At 43.8% G+C, this 20,877-nt stretch overlaps 1 protein-coding gene across 9 annotated transcripts in view; it reads right to left on the minus strand.

Moving 5' to 3' along the window:
• The window catches only part of snx14 (sorting nexin 14), a 143,110-nt gene that overhangs the window by 7,537 nt on the left and 114,696 nt on the right, over window positions 1-20,877 (minus strand). For all 9 annotated transcript variants that reach the window (XR_012099682.1, XM_073051693.1, XM_073051698.1 and 6 more), the window contains 3 exons: window positions 15,251-15,346; window positions 11,945-12,036; window positions 4,351-4,407 (listed from right to left, as the gene is read on the minus strand). Coding sequence is in view for 8 of the 9 variants with exons in the window: in XM_073051693.1 (XP_072907794.1) it covers window positions 4,351-4,407; window positions 11,945-12,036; window positions 15,251-15,346 (245 nt within the window). In the remaining variant the exon portion in view is untranslated. The remainder of the gene's footprint in view (window positions 1-4,350; window positions 4,408-11,944; window positions 12,037-15,250; window positions 15,347-20,877) is intronic.

Below are 20,877 nucleotides of genomic sequence, written 5' to 3' on the forward strand. Positions count from 1 at the left end.
AGACATAGTTCAGAGGGAAACAGGACAGGATGTTTAAAGTTCTAGGGTTCTGATTTTTAGAAAAGAACGAGAGGGAGGCAAATGTGGATCAGGTGCAGTATCATAGCCGCACTCAGTGGAACATTAACAGAGGTCTGGTTCAATGACAGTTTATATGGATAGAATTCAGAAATAAGAAAGCTGCAATCATACTGATGGGATTATATGACAGACATCCAACAGATCTGCATACAGGCAGAGGAGAGAGAGGTGTAAAAATAGCAGAGTGGTTGTCGTAAGTTACCTCAACTTCCTTCAATACACAGGGTCCTTAGTGCAAGATGCTTAGGTGGGGCAGAATTTGCGTGGTGCATCCAGGAGGGTTTCTTAAATCAATATGTAGACAGTCTAACAAGAGGAGGGGCCATACAGAACCTGGTGTTAGGAAATGAATCTGTCAGTGACAGACATTTGGTGGGAAAACATTTTGGGAACAGTAACCACAACTCCTTTAAGTTCTAGGATAGCATAAGGAAAATTGCGACCATTGCAAAGAGTACTGATTTGGAGCAGGACAAATTACAAGATTATTAGGCAGGAACTATGGAAAATTAATCAGGAACACCTCTTTTTGGGCAGATTCATATCTGACATATGGAGGGTGTTTAAAGAGCACCTGCATAGGGTGCAGAACAAGTATGTTCCACAGAAAAAGAACACGGCAAGGTAAGGGAACATTGGAAGTCAAGAGAGTTGTGAATTTAGTGAAGAAGGAAAATGAAACATACGTAATGTTTAGGAAGTACACATCAAACAGGGCCCTCTAGGATTATAAAGAAGCGAGAATAGAATCATAGGGCACTGCAGGTCCTTCAGCCCTTCTAGTCCATGCTGAACTGTTATTCTTCCTAGTCCCATCAACCAAACCACTCCCATAGCCCCCACACACCCTTCATTTCCATGTATCCAAACCTAAATGCTTAAATCAAACACATATCCACCATTTCGACTGGCAGCTGGTTCCACCCTGAGTAAAATTCCGCTTGTGTTCTCCTTAAATATTTCACCTTAACCTATAACCTCTAGTTCTAGTCTTACCCCACCTCAACAGAAAAAGCCTTGACCCTTGTAGTTTTGTATACTTCCGTCAAATCTCTCCTCATTCTCCTACATGCCAGGGCAACTTGAGTTGTAAGAAATGTCCTTGTAACTTTTCTCTGTACCCTTTCAATCCTATTGATATCTTTCCTGTAGATAAATGACCAAAAATGCACAAATTACTTCAAAGTGGCTTCACTGATGTCTTATGTAATTGCACACATAGCATCCCTTCTCCTGTACTCAAAACTTTGACCAATAAGGCCAATGGTCCAAAAGCTCTCCTTGACCCTATCTACCTGTAATGCCCAATCCCTCTGTTCTACCACACTCTCCAGTGCCCTAACGCTCACTGTTAAAATCCTACACAGCAAAGTGTAGCACCTCACACTTTTCTGCATTAAATTCCATCTGCCATTTTTCAGTCCATTTTTCCAGCTGGACCAGACAGACCCCAATGAAAGCTTTGGAAGCATGTCTTGCTGTCCACTATGCCAGTCATTTTGGTGTCATCTGATCCAGTTTACCATGTTAGCATCCAGATTGTTGATACTGATGACAAACAACAATGAACCTAACTCTTAGCCCTGCGGCACACCACTAGTTACGGGCCTCCAGTTAGAGAGGCAACCAGCTACTACCACTCTCTGGCTTCTCCCACAAAGCCAATATCTAATCCAATTCACTACCTCACCTTGAATGCAGAGCAGCTGAACCTTCTTGTCCAATCTCCCATGTGCGACCTTGTCAAAGTCCTTGCTAAAATCCACATAGACAACATCCACTGCCATGCCCTCATCAGCTTTCCATTAAAACTCCATTAAGTTAGACACGACCTACCACACACAAGACCATGTTGACTATCCCTAGTCAGGCACTGTCTATCCAAATACTTTTACAGTAGATATAGATCACCTTCCAATAATTTACTCACTACTGACCCCAGGATCACTGGCCTATTATTTGCCAGCTTATTCTTAGAGCCTTTCTTAAACAACAGGACAACATTAGCTATCTTCCAGCCCTGCAACACCTCATCGTGGCTAAGGATGCTTTAAATATCTCTTCAAAGGCCCCTGCAATTTCTACACCTCCACAAGGTCCACGGGGTGCTCTAATTTACCTCAAATCAGCAAGCACCTCGTCTGTAATCTGTATACGGTCCATGACCTCCCTGCTGCTTTGCCTCACTTCTATAGACTCTGTGTCCATCTCCCAAGTAAATACAGATGCAACAAATCCATTTAAGATCTCCCCAGTCCCAACCCTCTCGATAATTACCTTGAAACTAATGGAATTAAGATCACTAGATCCAAAGTGTTCCCCTAGACACACTTATGTAACCTGCCCTGTCACGTTCCCTAATAGGAGATCCAGTATCACCTTCTCTCTAGTTGAGACCTCTATACATTGATTAAAGAAACTTTCCTGAACACATTTGACAAACTCTATCCCATCCAGCCCTTTTACAGTATGGAGTCCTGGTCAATACGTGGAACGTTAATATAACCTACTATCACAACCTTTATCTTGCAACTGCCTTTGACCTTTCTACGAATTGGCTGCTCTAAATCCCGCTGACTACTGGGTGGTCTATAATATAACCCTATTAACATGGTTATCCCTTTCTTATTCCTCAGATCCACCCATATGGCTTCAGTAGACAAAAACTGCAGCCTGTCCTTTCTGAGCATGATTGTGACGTTTTCCCTGATGAGTAACACCACGCCTCCCAATTAATATTTCCCCCTCTAACATGAGCTCAAGAATGGAACTAGGAGAGTCAGGAGGGGCCATGAAAAGTCCTTGGCATGTGGGATTAAAAAGAATTCCAAGCTATTCTGTACTTACATTAAGAGCAAGAGGATAACTAGAGAGGGTAGTTTCAATCAAGGATAAAAGAAAAAAAACATGTGCATGGTGGAGGTGGATGTGGGTGAAGCCCTGAATGACTTTGACAAGGAGGAGGAATGTACTAAGAGTGCCGAACATACAAATATGCTAGGCCAGATTGAGACTTAGTGATCAGTCTTTTGACGAACAATAAGATGGATAAGTCACCAGGGCCTGATAGATGTAAGACAATATGACATAGGAGCGGAATTACTCCATTCCGTCCACTGAGTCTGTTCCGCCTTACATTCAAAGCTGATTGATTCTCTCAGCCCTACTTTCCTGCCTTCTCCCATAACCTTTGACGTTTTTACTAATTAAGGACCTATCAACCTTTGCTAAAAGTATACCCAATGACTTGGATCTCCCAGGTTAGTGAGAGGGCTCGAGCTGTGTCCTCACTAGCCACAGGTGAGGACTGGTTAGTTAATGTTGCTGCGGTATTCTAGAGGGGAAATTGGGATAACCTTGGGAATTATAGGCTGGTGAGTCTCATGTCAGTCATAGGGAAGCTGGGATAGGATTTATGAGCATTTGGAAAACCATTGGCTAGAGACAACCCAGCACGGCTTTGTGTGGGGTAACCCATGTCTCACCAAGTTTCTCATATGACAACAAAGGTGATTAATGAAGCCAGATCTGTGGTTGTTAGTAAGACATTTGACAAGGTCGCTCATGTAACAGACTTTGTTATGTCTCCCCTCTTGCTGTGAAATAGGGACACCTCTTTTTCCCTTATTTGGTGGTACGTCAAACTACCAGGTGAACAAGTCTTTGGGGTACTGCAAGTCCGTGTCTTTATTGATGCTTTGCTGCACGCCTGAGCGCTCGGTGGAGGGTGCCGATGCTTTTTTTTGCTGGTGGGGGACAGGAGGGGATTTGTTGTTTAGCTACTGCTTATGTGTGGGGGGGGAGCGCTTTGGGGTTCTAATGTTTAACAGTCATTCGTTCTTTGGGGCACTCCTCTGCTTTCATGGATGTTTGTAAAGAAAACATACATTTCTCGACACCTTTTGAAACCATGAAATATTCTATTAATTAAAAGCCACGTTATTCATTCTTCTACACATAATAGCCAAGGTTGGAACACCTTGGGCCTCTGCACTCAACCTAATTGGTTCAGACACAGTTCGTTGAATCACATGGTGATAACAGCATTGAAGAGGGTCATTTCAGCCCATAGAGTCTGTGCTCACTCTCTGTCAGGGAATCTCCCCAGATCTGCTCTCCACGTTTTCTCCACTTCCCTCTTAATGGTGTCAGTGCAGTTTAGCTCCACCACATCAGCAGGCACTATATTCCATATTCCAAACACGTGCTGGTAACAGTATGTTCCAGACTCAAAAGTGTGCAAACATTTGACGTGCTGTGCCTTCTTACCTTACTGAGTTCAGGAAATAATTCCTGCAATACAATGTCCAGCAGCACATATGTTAGCTGAAATAAAAGTGAAATAAGTAAATGTCCATTTCAAAACATAATCATTTACTAATTTATTTAAACAAGAGCTCTTGTTAAACAAGGTCTCTTTTAAAATAATGATTGTGCCTTACTGGCAATCACTTGTAAGATTTAATGAGTATGCCCTTTGATAACCTGTCAGCAACCTCAGGCTATTTTCACCCACCCCAAAAATGTCTGAGCTTAGTGTAACATACTTTATTAAACATTTTGGCCACATGTAACAGATGGTGAATAAATCTCCGTAAGACACCTTCATAAAGATCTTTTGGTTACTGGGACTTCTGTACTGAAGGAAAATGAATTCGCCAACTGAGTGAGGGATTTAATTCACCTCAAATCTCACAACTCCAGCCTTCTGCAGTACAATCAACACCATAATTCTCTCCAGGCTTGACAAGAAGCTCAGAGACCTCTGCCTTCACCCTGCCTTGGATCCTGAGCTTCCTGTCAGATCTCCGGCAGGTGGTAAGAGCGGGCTCCCTCACCTCTGACCCTCAACACAGGAGCCCCTCAGGGCTGTATCCTAAGCCCCCTACTTTACTCTCTGTATACCCATCACGGTGTCATTACCCACAGCTCCAATCTGCTAATTAAATTTGCAGATGATACTACATTGATTGGCCCAATCTCAAATAATATTGAGCCAGCCTACAGAGAAGAAGTCTCTGTAGGCTGACACAGTGGTGTCAAGAAAACAACCTCTCCCTCAAAGTCGCAAAAACAAAGGAGCTGGTTGTGGACTACAGGAGGAACGGTGATAGGCTAACCCCCATTGACATCAACGGATCTGGAGGTGAGAGGGTGAACAGCTTTAAGTTCCTCAGCATCCACATCTCCGAGGATCTCATGGTCTGTGCAGACCGGCTCTGTGGTGAAAAAGGCTCAACAGCACCTTTCACCTCAGACGCTTGAAGAAGTTTGCTATGGGCCCCCAAATCCTAAGAACTTTCTACAGAGGCACAATTGACAGCATCCTGACTGTCTGCACCACTGCCTGGTATGGGAACTGTACTTCGCTCAATCGCAGGACTCTGCAGAGAGTGGTGTGGACAGCCCAGCACATCTGTAGATGTGAACTTCCCACTATTCAGGACACTTAGAGAGACAGGTGTGTAAAGAGGGCCCAAAGGATCATTGGGGTCTGGAGTCACACCAACCACAAACTGTTCCAGCTGCTACCATCCGGGAAGCAGTACTGCAGCATAAAAGCCAGGACTAACAGGCTCCAAGACAGTTTCTTCCATCAGGCCATCAGACTGATTAATTCATGTTGATACAATTGTATTTCTATGCTATACTGTCTGTCCTGCTTATTACAAATTACTATAAATTGCAGATTCAGACGTAGACATAATGTAAAGACTTTTACTCCTCATGTATGTGAAAGATGTAAGAAAAAGTCAATTCAATTCTTTACCAAAAATGTGCTTGAAAGCGGTCTGTTTCCATAAACTTTGCTATTCACTGAGGTATGTTTTCACAACCTTGCTACGTGCATGCAGAGGAGGCCAGCACTCTGCCTCCACCAGCTGAGCTGACCTGACCCCTTCAGTGCGTTCAACTTTTCACCACCCTCACTTTCCTTGAAAACAGCAGGAAGATTTCTGTCACCAACCACAGATTTAGTACTCTACTTGACTCAGTGGCCAGATTGATACAGATGGTTGAAATCATGTAGTTTTCTTTCACTAGTCGAGGTTCCAGGTTCTACCTTCTGTACAACAGAGTCTAATCTGGCCTCCATAAAATGACTGCTCTGTCTCAGCACATCTGCTGGAGAAACCTTCACTCGTGCCTCTGTCACCTCCATATGGACGTGTGTAACATTCGGAATAAGGTGGATGAACTCGTGGTGCAATTAGAAATGGGTCAGTATGACATTGTGGGCATCACTGAATTGAGGCTGAAAGAAGGCCATAGTTGGGAGCTTAACATCAAAAAGACAGGCAGGAAGGCATGGGCGGTGGTGTGGTGTGGCTCCGTCAGTAAGAGATGGAATTACATCTTTAGAAAGAGGTGACAGAGGGTCAGAGAATGTCAAATTTTTGGAGGTGGAGTTAAGAAACGGCAAGGATTAAAAAAACATATGGGAATCATATATAGGCCTCCAAATAGTTTGGGGTTGAGATTGCAAAGGGAGCTGGAAAAGGCATGTAATAAGGGTAATGACACAATTGTAATGGGGGACTTCAATATGCAGGGGATTGGGAAAATTAGTTTGATGTCAGATCATCAGAGAAGGAGCTTGTTGAATGCCAACAAGATGGCTTTTTAGAGCAGTTTGCACTTGAGGTACTTGAGGAAAAGCTATCTTAGATTGAGTGTTGTGTAATAACTCAGATCTTATTTGGGAGCTTAAACCAAAGGAACCCCTTAGGAAGCAGTGATCAAAATATGATTGAATTCATACTGTAATTTGAGAGGGAAAAGCACAAGTAACAGGCATCAGTATAGGAATGGAATAAAGGGAATTACAGAGGCATGAGAGAGGAGCTTGCTCAGGTGGATTGGAGGAGGATACTGGTGGGATGACAGCAGAGCAGAGATGGCTGAAGATTCTGGAAATAGCTCTCAAAGCTATTAATAGATCTGTCCCAGTGAAGAAGTTCTCAAACTGCAGCGGTAGGCAACCATGGCTGTCAAGGAAAATTAAGGACTGTAGAAAAGCCAAGTAAAGGGCATATAAGGTAGCAAAAGTGAGTGGGAAGCTGGATGATTGGGAAGCTTTTAAAATCCAACAAAAGGCAACTGAAAATGTAAAAAGGGAAAAGATGAAATATGAGGGCAAACTAGCCAATAATATAAAGCAGGATACCAAAAGTTTTTTTCAGTCATCTAAAGAGTAAAAGGGAGGTGAGAGTTGATATTGGACCATTGGAAAATGATGCTGGTGAGGTAGTAATGAGGGACAAAGATTTGACAGATGAACTTAATGGGTACTTTGTAATGGGTGCAAGACACTAGCAGCGTGCCAGAGGTCCATGAATGTCAGGGAGCAGGAGTGAGTGCCATTGCTATTACAAAGGGAAAAGTGCAAGGCAAACTGAAAGGTCTTAAGGTGGATAAGTCACTTGAACCAGATGGACTACATCCCAGAGTCCTGAGAGAGGTTGCTGAAGAGATAACGGATGCACTGGTCGTGATCTTTCAAGAATCACTTGATTCTGGCATGGTCCTGGAGGACTGGAAGGTTGCAAATGCCACTCCACTCTTTAAGAAGGGAGGAGGGCAACAGAAAGGAAATTATAGACCAGTTAGCCTAACCTCAGTGGTTTGGGAAAGTGTTGGAGTCTATTATTAAGGATGAGGTTTCAGGGTATTTGGAGACTAATGATAAAATAAGTGAAAGTCAGCATGGTTTCTGTGAAGGGAAATCTTGCCTGAGAAATTTGTTAGAGTTCTTCGAGGAAGTAACAAGCAGGGTGGACAAAGGAGAGGCAGTGGATACCACTTACTTGGATTTTCAGAAGGCATTTGATAAGGTGCCAGACACGAGGCTGCTTAACAAGATAAAATCCTATGGGATTACAGGAAAGGTAACTGGCATGGATAGCAGAATGGCTGACAGGGAGGAGGCAGCAAGGGGCCTTTTCTGTTTGGTTGCCACTGACTGGTGGTGCTCCTCAGGGGTCGGTACTGGTACCGCTGCTTTTCCCATTGTTTCTCAATGATTTAAATATGGAAGTGATGGCTTTGTGGCAAAATTGCAAATGATACGAAGACAGGTGGAGGGGTAGGTGGTGCTGAGGAAACAATGCAATTGCAGCAGGACTTAGACAAATTGGAAGATTGGGCAAAAAAATGGCAGATGGAGTACAGTATTGGGAAATGTATGATAATGCATTTTGGTAAAAGGAACAATAGTGCACACTATTATTTAAATAGGGAGAAAGTTCAAACATCAGAGGGGCAGAGGGTCTTCGGAGTCCTCGTGCAAGATTCCCAAAAGGTTAATTTATAGGTCGAGTCTGTAAGAAGGCAAATGCAATGTTAGCATTAATTTCAAGGGGAATAGAATATAAAAGCAAGGAGATAATGCTGATCCTTTATAAGACACTAGCCAGGCTGCACTTGGAGTATTGTCAACAGTTTTGGACCTCATATCTGAGAAAGGATGTGCTGTCATTGGGGAGAGTCCTGAGGAGGCTGACGAGGATGATTCCGGGAAGTAAGGGATTAACATACGAGGAGTGTTTGGCAGCTTTGGGCCTGTACTTACTGGAATTTGAAGAATGCATTGGGATCTCATTGAAACTAACTGAATGTTGAAAGAACTAGACAGGGTGGATGATGTGGAGGCCATGTTTCCTATGGTGGGGTTATCCAGAATTAGAGGGCACAGCTTCAAAATTGAGGGGTAACCTTTTAGAACAGAGATAAGGAGGATTTTTTTTTAGCCAGAGAGTAGTGAATCTGTGGAATACTCTGCCACAGACTGGGTAGAGGCCAAGTCCTTGGCTATACTTCAGGCGGAAGTTGATCGTTTCCTGATCAGTCAAGGCACTAAAGGATATGGCAAGAAGGCAGGTGTATGGGGTTAACTGGGATCCAGGATCAGCCATGATGGAAGGCAGAGCAGACTTGATGGGCTGAATGGCCTAATTCTGCCTCTATGTCTTATAGTCGAACATTGCATTTGCCTTTCTCACCATTGACTCAACTTGCAAGATAACCTTCAGGGAATTTTGCACAAGGACTCCTTGGTTCTCTAATTTCTAAATTTGCTCCTAATTTAGAAAGTACCTTTATACCTTCTACCAATTTGCATGACAATACATTCACTTCCCTACAGTGCATTCCATCTACCATTTTGCTAATCTGCACAAATCCTTCTGCAGATGCTCTGCTTCCTCCAACAATTCCTGTCCACAAAGCCATCAATTCTGTCAACCAAATCACTGACATGTAATGTGGAAAGTTCTCTCACTGACACTTGCTGTCACTGGCAGCCAACCAGAAAAGGCTCCCTTTATTCCCATGTACAAACAAACTGGATGAACTCAGCAGGTCGGGCAGCATCCGTTGAAATGAGCAGTCAATGTTTCGGGATGAAACCCTTTGTCCTGACGAAGGGTCTCGGCCCGAAATGTTGACTGCTCGTTTCAACGGATGCTGCCCGACCTGCTGAGTTCATCCAGTTTGTTTGTACGTGTTGATTTGTCCACAGCATCTGCAGTGTACTTTGTGCCCCTTTATTCCCAAGTGTGGACACCCCCTGGTGTTTGTGAACCAGATCCCCAGCCCCATTGCCTTGTGGATAATCTCGGGAGAGACGAAAGCTACGGGAGTAAACCCAGACAGCAGATTTGGAGTGGAGCTCCTAAGGTGGCTGGACATCACTGAACATCTTTCCAGCAGCTCCTGCAGCCGAGTTGGTGCCAAACGTATCACTTCATAAGCTTTCCTCTGGACTACACTGGTGAGGCTGAGAGGGGGATCTTGACAACTGGCACCTCAGGATCTCTGTACCTTTCACCCAGGCTTGAGATGACGATCACCTTCACACATTGTCCTTCGAGACAGACGGATGCCAACCACCCATCCAATACCCTCCCTCTCTGGCTTCTAGTCTTTAAATGACTGCCACCAGCAATTTCTATTCTCTTATTAAACTTTACACTTCAGCTAACTGCTGGACTAAAGTTACATGGTGTCGAGAATAGCAAATCCTCACAGACTTGAAAAGTACCTTCTGAACACAAGGTGTTTACTTTAGAAAGGTGGTATTAAATTTTAAGAACGTAGAACAGTACACTACCGTACAGGCCCTTCAGCCCATAATGTTATGTCGACCCTTTAACCTACTTCTGAGATCAATCTAACCCTTCCCTCCCTAGTTATTAGGCAAATATCCAATGGAACTAGGTATGGTGTAAAATGTTGATACAAATTGTTTTGTGAAACAAATGCCTTAAAGTGACCTCTATCTTTTAAAACCACTTAAGCAGTCTCTACTGACATGGACAAAATGATCTGATTTAGAACAAATCTATCTTAAATTCAAACTTTTCAATATCAGAGAATCTACATGTACAATAAACAACATAGAAACATAGAAAATAGGTGCAGGAGTAGGCCATTTGGCCCTTCGAGCCTGCACCGCCATTCAGTATGATCATGGCTGATCATCCAACTCAGAACCCTGTACCTGCTTTCTCTCCATACCCCCGATCCCTTTAGCCACAAGGGCCATATCTAACTTCCTCTTAAATATAGCCAATGAACCAGCCTCAACTGTTTCCTGTGGCAGAGAATTCCACAGATTCACCACTCTCTGTGTGAAGAAGTTTTTCCTCATCTCGGTCCTAAAAGGCTTCCCCTTTATCCTTAAACTGTGACCCCTCGTTCTGGACTTCCCCAACATCGGAAACAATCTTCCTGCATCCAGCCTGTCCAATCCCTTTAGAATTTTATACGTTTCAATAAGATCCCCCCTCAATCTTCTAAATTCCAGTGAGTATAAGCCTAGTCGATCCAGTCTTTCTTCATATGAAAGTCCTGCCATCCCAGGAATCAATCTGGTGAACCTTCTCTGTACTCCCTCTATGGCAAGAATGTCTTTCCTCAGATTAGAGAACCAAAACTGCACACAATACTCTAGGTGCGGTCTCACCAAGGCCTTGAACAACTGCAGTAGAACCTCCCTACTCCTGTATTCAAATCCTTTTGCTATGAATGCCAACATACCATTTGCCTTTTTCACCGCCTGCTGTACCTGCATGCCCACCTTCAATGACTGGTGTACAATGACACCCAGGTCTCGTTGCACCTCCCTTTTTCCTAATCGGCCACCATTCAGATAATAATCTGTTTTCTTGTTCTTGCAACCAAAGTGGACAACCTCACATTTATCCACATTAAGTTGCATCTGCCATGAATTTGCCCACTCACCTAACCTATCCAAGTCACCCTGCATCCTCTTAGCATCTTCCTCACAGCCCAGCTTCGTGTCACCCGCAAACTTGGAGATGCTGCATTTAATTCCCTCGTCTAAATCATTAATATATATTGTAAACAACTGGGGTCCCAGCACTGAGCCTTGCGGTACCCCACTAGTCACTGCCTGCCATTCTGAAAAGGTCCCGTTTACTCCCACTCTTTGCTTCCTGTCTGCCAACCAATTCTCTATCCACATCAATACCATACCCCCAATACCGTGTGCTTTAAGTTTGCACACTAATCTCCTGCGTGGGACCTTGTCAAAAGCCTTTTGAAAATCCAAATATACCACATACAACCTGAAATTCGTACTTGCCACAGACATCCATGAAACAAGAAACCTCCAGTGATAGAGTCAAAGTCCTGAAGCACCTCACCCACCCCCCCCCCCCCCCCACCCACCAAATTACACAATCAGCAGCAGAAGCATTGACCCTTAGAGTCCGGTTCAGAAGTACTCAAGGATGTCCTCCTTCGAAAGGGATACCCAAGGATGCTCGGTGCTATTACAAACATTGAAGTGGAACGGCCAGAGGGGACAGATGTCCAGCACAGGAAATTGGGCACTGACCTGTTTGTTTAGCACAGGCTGCTGCAGCCCTTCAAACAGCAGTCTCACCCCCTCGTACTTGGCTTCTTCCCCAATGCACTTCACAAAATAATCTGCCAAGCAAAGAAACAAGTGTAAAAACCAACAATATTTACAGAGAAAGTCAACCGGATACCCTTTGAACAAATCGGAATATTAGAATCGTTTATTATCACTGGCACATGTAACAAAATTTGCCGTTTGTTACATAAAAGGATATGGCAAATTACATCATAAATTAAAGTAGCAGCACAGAAAGAGAAACCCTGAAGGGCAGTATTCAACCAGATGGGATTTCACAACAAAGTTGCAGATTTTTTAGGAAATTACAAATGATTAGTTTTTTAAATAGGGAAGGAGTTCCAGGATTTAGGTCAGCAACAATGAAGGAATGCTTATGTACTTACACATCAGTAAGTGGCATTTAAAAAAAAAATTGGATAGGTATTTGATAAGGTCCCACATAGGAGATTGGTGGGTAAAATCAAAGCTCAGGGCATCGGGGGGAAGGCATTGACATGGATAGAAAACTGGTCGGCAGATTGAAAGCAAAGGGTAGCGGTGAATGGGTGTTTCTCGGAATGGCAGGTGGTGACTAGTGGGGTGCCACAGGGCTCGGTATTGGGACCACAGCTGTTTACAATTTACGTCAACGATTTAGATGAAGGCATTGAGAATAACAACAGCAAATTTGCTGATGATACTAAGCTGGGTGGCAGTGTGACATGTGATGAGGATGTTAGGAGAATTCAGGGTGACTTGGATAGGCTGGGTGAGTGGGCAGATGGCGTTTAATGTGAATAAGTGTGAGGTTATCCACTTTGGGAGTAAGAACAGGAAGGCAGATTATTATCTGAACGGTGTAGAGTCAGGTAAGGGAGTAATACAAAGAGATCAAGGAGTCCTTGTTCATCAATCACTGAAGGTGAATGAGCAAGTGCAGCAGGCAGTGAAGAAGGCTAATGGAATGTTGGCCTTTATTACAAAGGGAATTGAGTACAAGAGCAAGGAAATCCTTTTGCATTTGTACAGAGCCCTGGTGAGACCACACCTGGAGTATTGTGTACAGTTTTGGTCTCCAGGGTTAAGGAAGGACATCCTGGCTGTAGAGGAAGTGCAGCGTAGATTCACGAGGTTAATTCCTGGGATGTCTGGACTGTCTTACGCAGAGAGGTTAGAGAGACTGGGCTTGTACATGCTGGAATTAAGGAGATTGAGAGGGGATCTGATTGAAACATATAAGATTATTAAGGGATTGGGCAAGATAGAGGCAGGAAATATGTTCCAAATGCTGGGAGAGTCCAGTACCAGAGGGCATGGTTTGAGAATAAGGGGTAGGTCATTTAGGACAGAGTTAAGGAAAAACTTCTTCTCCCAGAGAGTTGTGGGGGTCTGGAATGCACTGCCTCGGAAGGTAGTGGAGGCCAATTCTCTGGATGCTTTCAAGAAGGAGCTAGAGAGGTATCTTATGGATAGGTGAATCAAGGGATATGGGGACAAGGCAGGAACCGGGTATTGATAGTAGTTGATCAACCATGTTCTCAAAATGGCGGTGCAGGCTCGAAGGGCCGAATGGTCTACTTCTGCACCTATTGTCTATTGTATATGGACAGGAAAGGAATGGAGGGTTATGGGCTGAGTGCAGATAGGTGGCACTAGGTGAGAGTAAGCGTTCGGCATGGACTAGAAGGGCTGAGATGGCCTGTTTCCGTGCTGTAATTGTTATATGGTTATATAAGTAAAAAGAACTATAGTGCTGAAAGTCTGACCCAAAGTGGGAAATCTTCAGTCATAAAAACCTCTATAGATGTACTGTAGAGAGCACTCGAACTGGCTGCATCACCAACTGGGGTGGAGGGGGTACTGCACAGGGTCGAAATAAGCTGCAAAGAGTTGTAAAATTAGCACCATCATGGGTACTAGCCCCCATAGTATCCAATACATCTTCAAGGAGTGGTGCCCCAGAAAGGCGGCTTCCATCTTTAAGGACCCCCCACCACCCAGGACGTACCCTCTTCTCATTGCTACCACCATGAAGGACGTACAGAAGCCTGAAGGCACACACTCAGTAATTCAGGAACAGCTTCTTCCCCTCCGCTATCCGATTTCTGAATGGACATCAAACCCATGAACAGCACCTCATTACTTTTTCTTAATTTCTATTTTGCACTACTTATTTAAACTACACGTATATCATACGTACAGTAATTCAGTTTTTTCTATACTTATGTATGGCATCATACAGCTGCCACAAAATTAACAGATTTCACAACATATGCTGGTAATATTAAATCTGATTCAGATGGGATTCTAGAGCAACACACACAATACTGGGGGAACTCAGCAGGCACCTAGGGAAATGAATAAACAGTTAACGCTTCAGGCTGAAACCCTTTATCAGGACTGATTTCTATAGATGCTGCCGAGTCCCTCAAGCATTTGGTGCGTGCTGTCCCGATGTGGATAAACTAAGCAGGTCTGTGGAAGCAGCAATGTTTAAGGTCTGGGACGCTTCAGCAGCACCAGAGTGACGTGTGGTTTGGAGGGGAACCTGGCGCTCAGGATCCTGAGTTTTGGAAGGGATGTTGTAAATAGCCCAAGTGGGCAACTGCAGTGTATTCTGGAGACGGTAAACACTGTTGCCACTGTGCGTTGGTGCTGGAGGGAGGGAGGGAGTATTTAAGATGACTGATGGGTGTCAATCAAGTAGCTGTTTTGCAATGCGGAGTGCTTTAGATAAGCAGATTTGTCTGAGCAATCCTAGTACATGACACTTGCACAAGAAATGCATATGCAGAACAACAGTCTCATAAATGTGTGCATCTGAATTATACAAAGTTTGTAAGTAAATTTCCAATATGAAAATTCCTTCTTTAAATGTATCTGTTTCAGATTATTTGTGTACATGAAGTCAGTGTTTAACCCAGTAAGATGTTTTGAACAAGTTATCTAACTGACAGGTACAGATAAGCAGAGAGTGACCTTCATCTTTTTATATCCCATTGAGCAGCGGGAATTAGAATGTTACAATTACTTTTGCTACCTTGTGCATACTCTTTGCAGCTTTGCAACTTTGCACTCAAATACAGAACTCTGACACTTCATGTTTCTGCGGATGAGCTATTACTGGGAAAGTTACCTCAGACACCAAATAAGGTAAATATTGCAAACACGTTTTACAAATATAGTAAATATGTGCAAACCCTGACCAGCTTCCTGACAGCAGCACCCTTTGCAACCTGCTCGGATTCTCTGCTTGCTTACACAGAGTCCACTTTAACTCCCTACCTGGAATGTAGTCCATCATTTCATCAAAAGTTTGCTTTGCCCTCCTTTGTCTGTCTTCCGTGGAGCGAGTCTCAGTGTTCTCACAGAAGACTGCATCTGTAAAGGAAATAATGCTTCAGTCCGTCACATCAACCAGCTACGGCTAGTGGCCAGGAAGCATCACAATCAGGAGGAAATATTTTTTAAAAAGTATTTAGAGATACAGTGCAGAAAAGGCCATTCCAGCCCTTCGAGCTGCGCTGCCAGTAACCCCCACTATAACCTCATCTAATCACAGGATAATTTGCAATGACCAATTAACCGGTACATTTTTGGACTGTGGGAGGAAACCCATGTTTTCCACAGGGAGGACATACAAACTCCTTACAAAGGAGGTCAGACTGAACTCAGAACTCCGATGCCCTGAACAGTAATAGCGTCGTGCTAACCCCTATGCTACCATGATGTCCCAATTTACAGCGGTAATATAACCTTGCTAAAGAGCACTTGATGCTGTCCAAGTATGTATTGATGTAGTTCAGATATCATTTAGCGCAAGAGGGATTTATAAACCTCATACAACACAAGCCTCCAATTCTCACACCAGCACACTACATAAACTAGTAAAAGTGTGAGTGCAAACACAAATTTTGCACTTTAATAAACAGTGAACTCAATGCAACCATGGAGCATGATGGGTAAGTGCAATTACGAAGAAAGCACACAGTGCCTCTATCTCCTCAGGAGTTTGCAAAGGTTCAATACGGCATCTAAAATTGACAAATTTCTATAGGTGCATATGGAAGAGTATATTGACTGTTGCTTCACAGCCTGGTAGGAAAACACCAACGGCCTTGAACAGAAAATCCTACAAATAATAGTGGACTGCCCAGTGCATGATGGGTAAAGCCCTCAAGCCCTCCATTCAGCACATCCACATGAAACGCTGTCACAGGAAAGCAGCACCCATCATCAGGGACCCCCACCACCCAGGACATGCTCTCTCCTCACTGCTGCCATCAGGAAGAAGGTGCAGGACTCATATCATCATGTTCAGAAAGTTATTACCCCTCAGTCATCAGGCTCTTGAATCAAAGGGTACAACTTCACTCAACTTTACTTGCCCCATCATTAAGATGTTGCCACACCCGATGGACTCACTTTCAAGGACTCTTCATCTCATGTTCCTGATATTTATTGATTTATTATTTATTTCCTTTTCGTAGTTCTGGAAGGATCAGTGTTGCATCTGCTATCTTTCATGTCATATATCAATGATCTGGAGGATAGAATCAATGGCTTTGTGGCCAGTTTGCGGACGATACAAAGTCAGATGGAAGGGGAGGTAGTGTTGAGAAAGCAGGGAGTCTGCAGAAGGATTGGAATAGGTTAGGAGAATGGGCAAAGTAGTAGTAGATGGGAAGGGTATGGTCATGCACTGTGGTAAAAGGAGTAAAGGTTTAAACTATTTTCTAAATAGGGAGATAATTCAGAAATTAAAGATACAGAGGAACTTGGGAGTCTTAGTCAGGATTCCCTAAAGGTTAACTTGCAGGTCAAGTTGGTGGTGAGGAAGACACTTGCAAGGTTAACATTCATTTTGAGAGTATAGAATATAAAAGTGAGGATGTAATGCTGAGGCTTTATAAGGCATTGTTCAGACCACATTTGGAGCAGCTTTGGGCTCCATATCAGAGGAAGGATGTGCTGGCATTAGAGAAGGTCCTGAAGATGAAAGGGTTAACTGAGCCCGTACTCGTTTGAGTTCAGAAGGATGAGGGAAGATCTCATTTACACCCACTCAATACTGAAATATTTGGATTGACTGGATGTTTCCTATAGCGGGAGAGTTTAGGACCAGACAGCACAGCCTCAGAACAAAAGGAAGTCCTTTTAAAACAGGGTGGTGAATCTGTGAAATTCAGTGCCACAGGCAGCTGTGGAAGCCAAGTCATGGGGTATACTTAAAGCAGAAGTTACAGGTTCCTGCTTAGAAAGGGTATCAAAGGTTATCTGAACGAGGAGGAGAGGGAATAATAAAACAGTGGACTCGATGAGCTGAATGGCCTAATTCTGCTATGTCTTAATGCAAGGAAGCGCATTTAAGGAAGTAAAACAAGGCAAGAGAACACACAATAAATAGAAACATTAAATGTGGTGGAGGAACAAATGCCGTGGCCACACATCTTTAAAGGTAGAAGTCAGGTCAATAGGAAGAAAATTGTTCAGCATTTAAAACCAACAAGTCATATGTTTGTGGGAGAACATTTGTGGTGATTCACCTGTTACAAGATTGATGCCAGCTGTCGGAGAACTTGGTTATGCTGCCAAGTGTACTGCCCCTGGCAGAGGCTCGTGGTGCATCCTGTTAAAATGTGCCTCAGTGATCCAGGTGCTTGAGCAAGCGGGGTCTTCTCCCCACCACTGGTTCAGGTTCTGGGGTGTGGGTAGGAGGTCATAAGTGGCTCTGAAGCCACAGGAAAAAAAGCAAGAGCATTAGTTAGTCCTGACGAAGGGTCTCGGCCCGAAATGTCGACAGCGCTTCTCCCTATAGATGCTGCCTGGCCTGCTGTGTTCCACCTGCATTTTGTGTGTGAAGTCATATTTTAAAATTAGTTTAATGCTCTTGCTTTTTTTTCTGTGGCTTCAGAGCCACTTATGACCTACCCACACCCCAGAACCTGAACCAGTGGTGGGGAGAAGACCCCGCTTGCTCAAGCACCTGGATCACTGAGGCACATTTTAACAGGATGCACCACGAGCCTCTGCCAGGGGCAGTACACTTGGCAGCATAACCAAGTTCTCCGACAGCTGGCATCAATCTTGTAACAGGTGAATCACCACAAATGTTCTCCCACAAACATCGGCAAGAAATGTTCACATCACACGATTTGCACCAGCAGGCCAACCTCCGGAGCACCATATAACATCAAAAGAGATAAGCGTCCTGCAGGATGCTCGGGATTGGAAAATGGACATGGACTTGGGGAAAAAAAGCTTGTGTTTCCCCCAGACATTGTGGCTAGAACACTCCAGCCAGACATGGACCTGTGGTCTACAACAGCCAAGCTGGCATATGTTGTGGAATTGACAATACCATGGGAAGATGGTGCTGAAGAAGCTTATGAGAGGAAAAAGACCAAGTACTCTGAACTGGCAACTGAAGCTGCCCAGAATGGCTGGAAGACCAAGATTTTTCCTGCAGAAGTGGGTAGATTCGTGGCTACATCTACCACCAGTCTATTGAAGAAGATGGGGGTGAGGGGTTATTCACTCCAACAAGCAATCAGTCTTTGTCAAATGCAGCAGAAGAAAGCAGTAATTGGATTTGGATTAAAAGGAAAGACAACAACTGGGCTGCAAGATGAAGACAGGAGGGTACGGAACTGAGGGGGGTGTATCTGGGACACCAGGTAGCACCGTTGAGCCCTCTGGAGACATCGTGGGCTTATCAACAAAACGTCAAAGAAGGAGGGTGCCCACCTGACGACCCCGATGAAGTACCTACCCTCCTTGTCACCACTCCAAACCCACTGCCAACATTGAGAGTGCCGACTTATCATAGGGATTGAAACACCAAGTCCTATTAGCTTTACCTCATCAACATTCTCAATACTTTGAAATGTCACATAAAGAAAATGACCAGGGCAGAATTTCTACGCATAAGAAATATTGCAAAGGTACATCCGTTTCGATCATGTAATGAAGCTGAAAAACTATTTTATGCCTTTATATCGAGAAGACTGGATTAATGCAATGCACTTTTTACTGGCTTTATGAAGCGTAATCTATTGAGAAGCCTCAACTCATTCAGAATGCCACTGCAAGTCTTTTAACTGAAACAAAGACGAGGGAGCGTATAACTCCCATCCTAGCTACTCTGTGTTAGCTTCCTGTAGTTTTAAGAATTGATTTTAAAGTTCTCTTACTTCTTTGTTTTTAAATTTTCAACTGTCTAGGACCGGAGTACTATACAACATAGAATCACTTTCACTTTATAATCCTGCTCACACTCTCAGGTCTCTTAATTTCAAGCAACTTCCTCAAAAAATATTTGGCAGATCAGCTTTTTTGAACTATGTTCTAAACTGTGGAATTCAATCTCTAAACCTGTAAGGGATGCTGACTCTGTTGACATTTCTCAAAACCCAGTTGAAACCTATTTAACTTGCTTTTAACTAACACCTTTTGGTCCTTTATTTTCAGGTTTGTACTTTATCTCATTATAAAGTACTTTGAACTACATCATCTATATGAGAAGCGCTCCATGAATAAGTTATTATGGTTATTATTATTAAAAACTCAAGTGTGGATGAAGTCAGTCTGAGCAACTGGAAGAAACAGGCTGAAGGCAAATCTGAATGGATTATGAGCAAAGTGCTGGCAGCAGAAAGAACAAAAAAAGAGTTACATAAAACCATTTACTGCCTCAGGTGCCTGACTGTTGTAACATGGGAAATTCAGCAATGGGCACTTAGCAAATTTTCACAAAGAGCACTCAGACAAAAATGTTGATACTGATCCAAAGAGAAATGCAGGATCAAAAAGGTGGGCAGATGCCCTGTTCTTTGATGGGCAATGCATGGGATCATTACATTGCCAAGGACTGCAAGCCAAATCTAATGGCCTTGAACCCACAGACAAATAAATTATTACTAAGCACTTTGGGTGTGGTGGAAGGGGGGAAAGTCACACTCTTGGAGGGAGTGCAAGAGGGCTGAAACGGAGTAATCCAGAGGAACGTGTGGACACACAGAGCACAAGGGACACACAGAGCACAAGGAACATGCTACCTCACCCACTAGTGATCTTAATGGCACAATGGTGCCAAGATAACAACCTCTCCCTCAATGTCCAAAAAAACCACAAAAGAGTTGCTTGTGGATTGCGGGAGGAACGGAGACAAGCTCCAGATCAACATCAACGGGACTGCAGTTGAGAGGATGAGTAGTTTCAAGTCTGTCAATATACACATTACCGAGGATCTCACCTGGACTGTACACAGCGGCTGTGTGGCAAACAAAGCCACAACAGCATCACTTCCACCTCAGGTGACTGAAGAAGTTCGGCAGGGGCCCCCAAGTCCTCAAGATCTTCTACAGGGGCACAAATGAGAGCATCCTGACTGGCTGTATCACCGTCTGGTACAGGAACTGCACCAACCTTGACCGCTGGGCACTGCAGAGAGTGGTACGGACAGCCCAGCGCATCTGTGGATGTGAACATCCCTCCACTGAGGACATTTATAGCAGCGGGTGCAGAAAGAAAGCGTGGAAGATCATCGGGGACATCTGTCACCCCAACCATAAACTGTTTCAGCTGCTCCCGTCAGGCAAACAGTACCACAGCATTAAAGCCAGGACCAACAAGCTACGGGACAGCTTCTCTCTACCAGCCATTAGACTTATAACATCACATGTCTGAACATTGCAACGGAGTCATAACACAAAGATTTTTATCCCCTCACGTTGTGGGACAGATGTAAGATTTAAATTTTACTAAGTTCAATTCAAATCCCTTATTCTCCCTTTCTAATAAGCAGCATCTCCCCTCCTCCTCTTCTTATCCATGTCTCTCTACATGCATTTGCGGTCTCTTCATTTCCTGCTTCCCTTTCACGTATCAATGCCAAAGCAGATGATGGGTTG

The sequence above is a fragment of the Hemitrygon akajei genome, chromosome 7 (genome assembly GCF_048418815.1).
Source record: "Hemitrygon akajei chromosome 7, sHemAka1.3, whole genome shotgun sequence".
Taxonomy (NCBI): Eukaryota; Metazoa; Chordata; class Chondrichthyes; order Myliobatiformes; family Dasyatidae; genus Hemitrygon; species Hemitrygon akajei.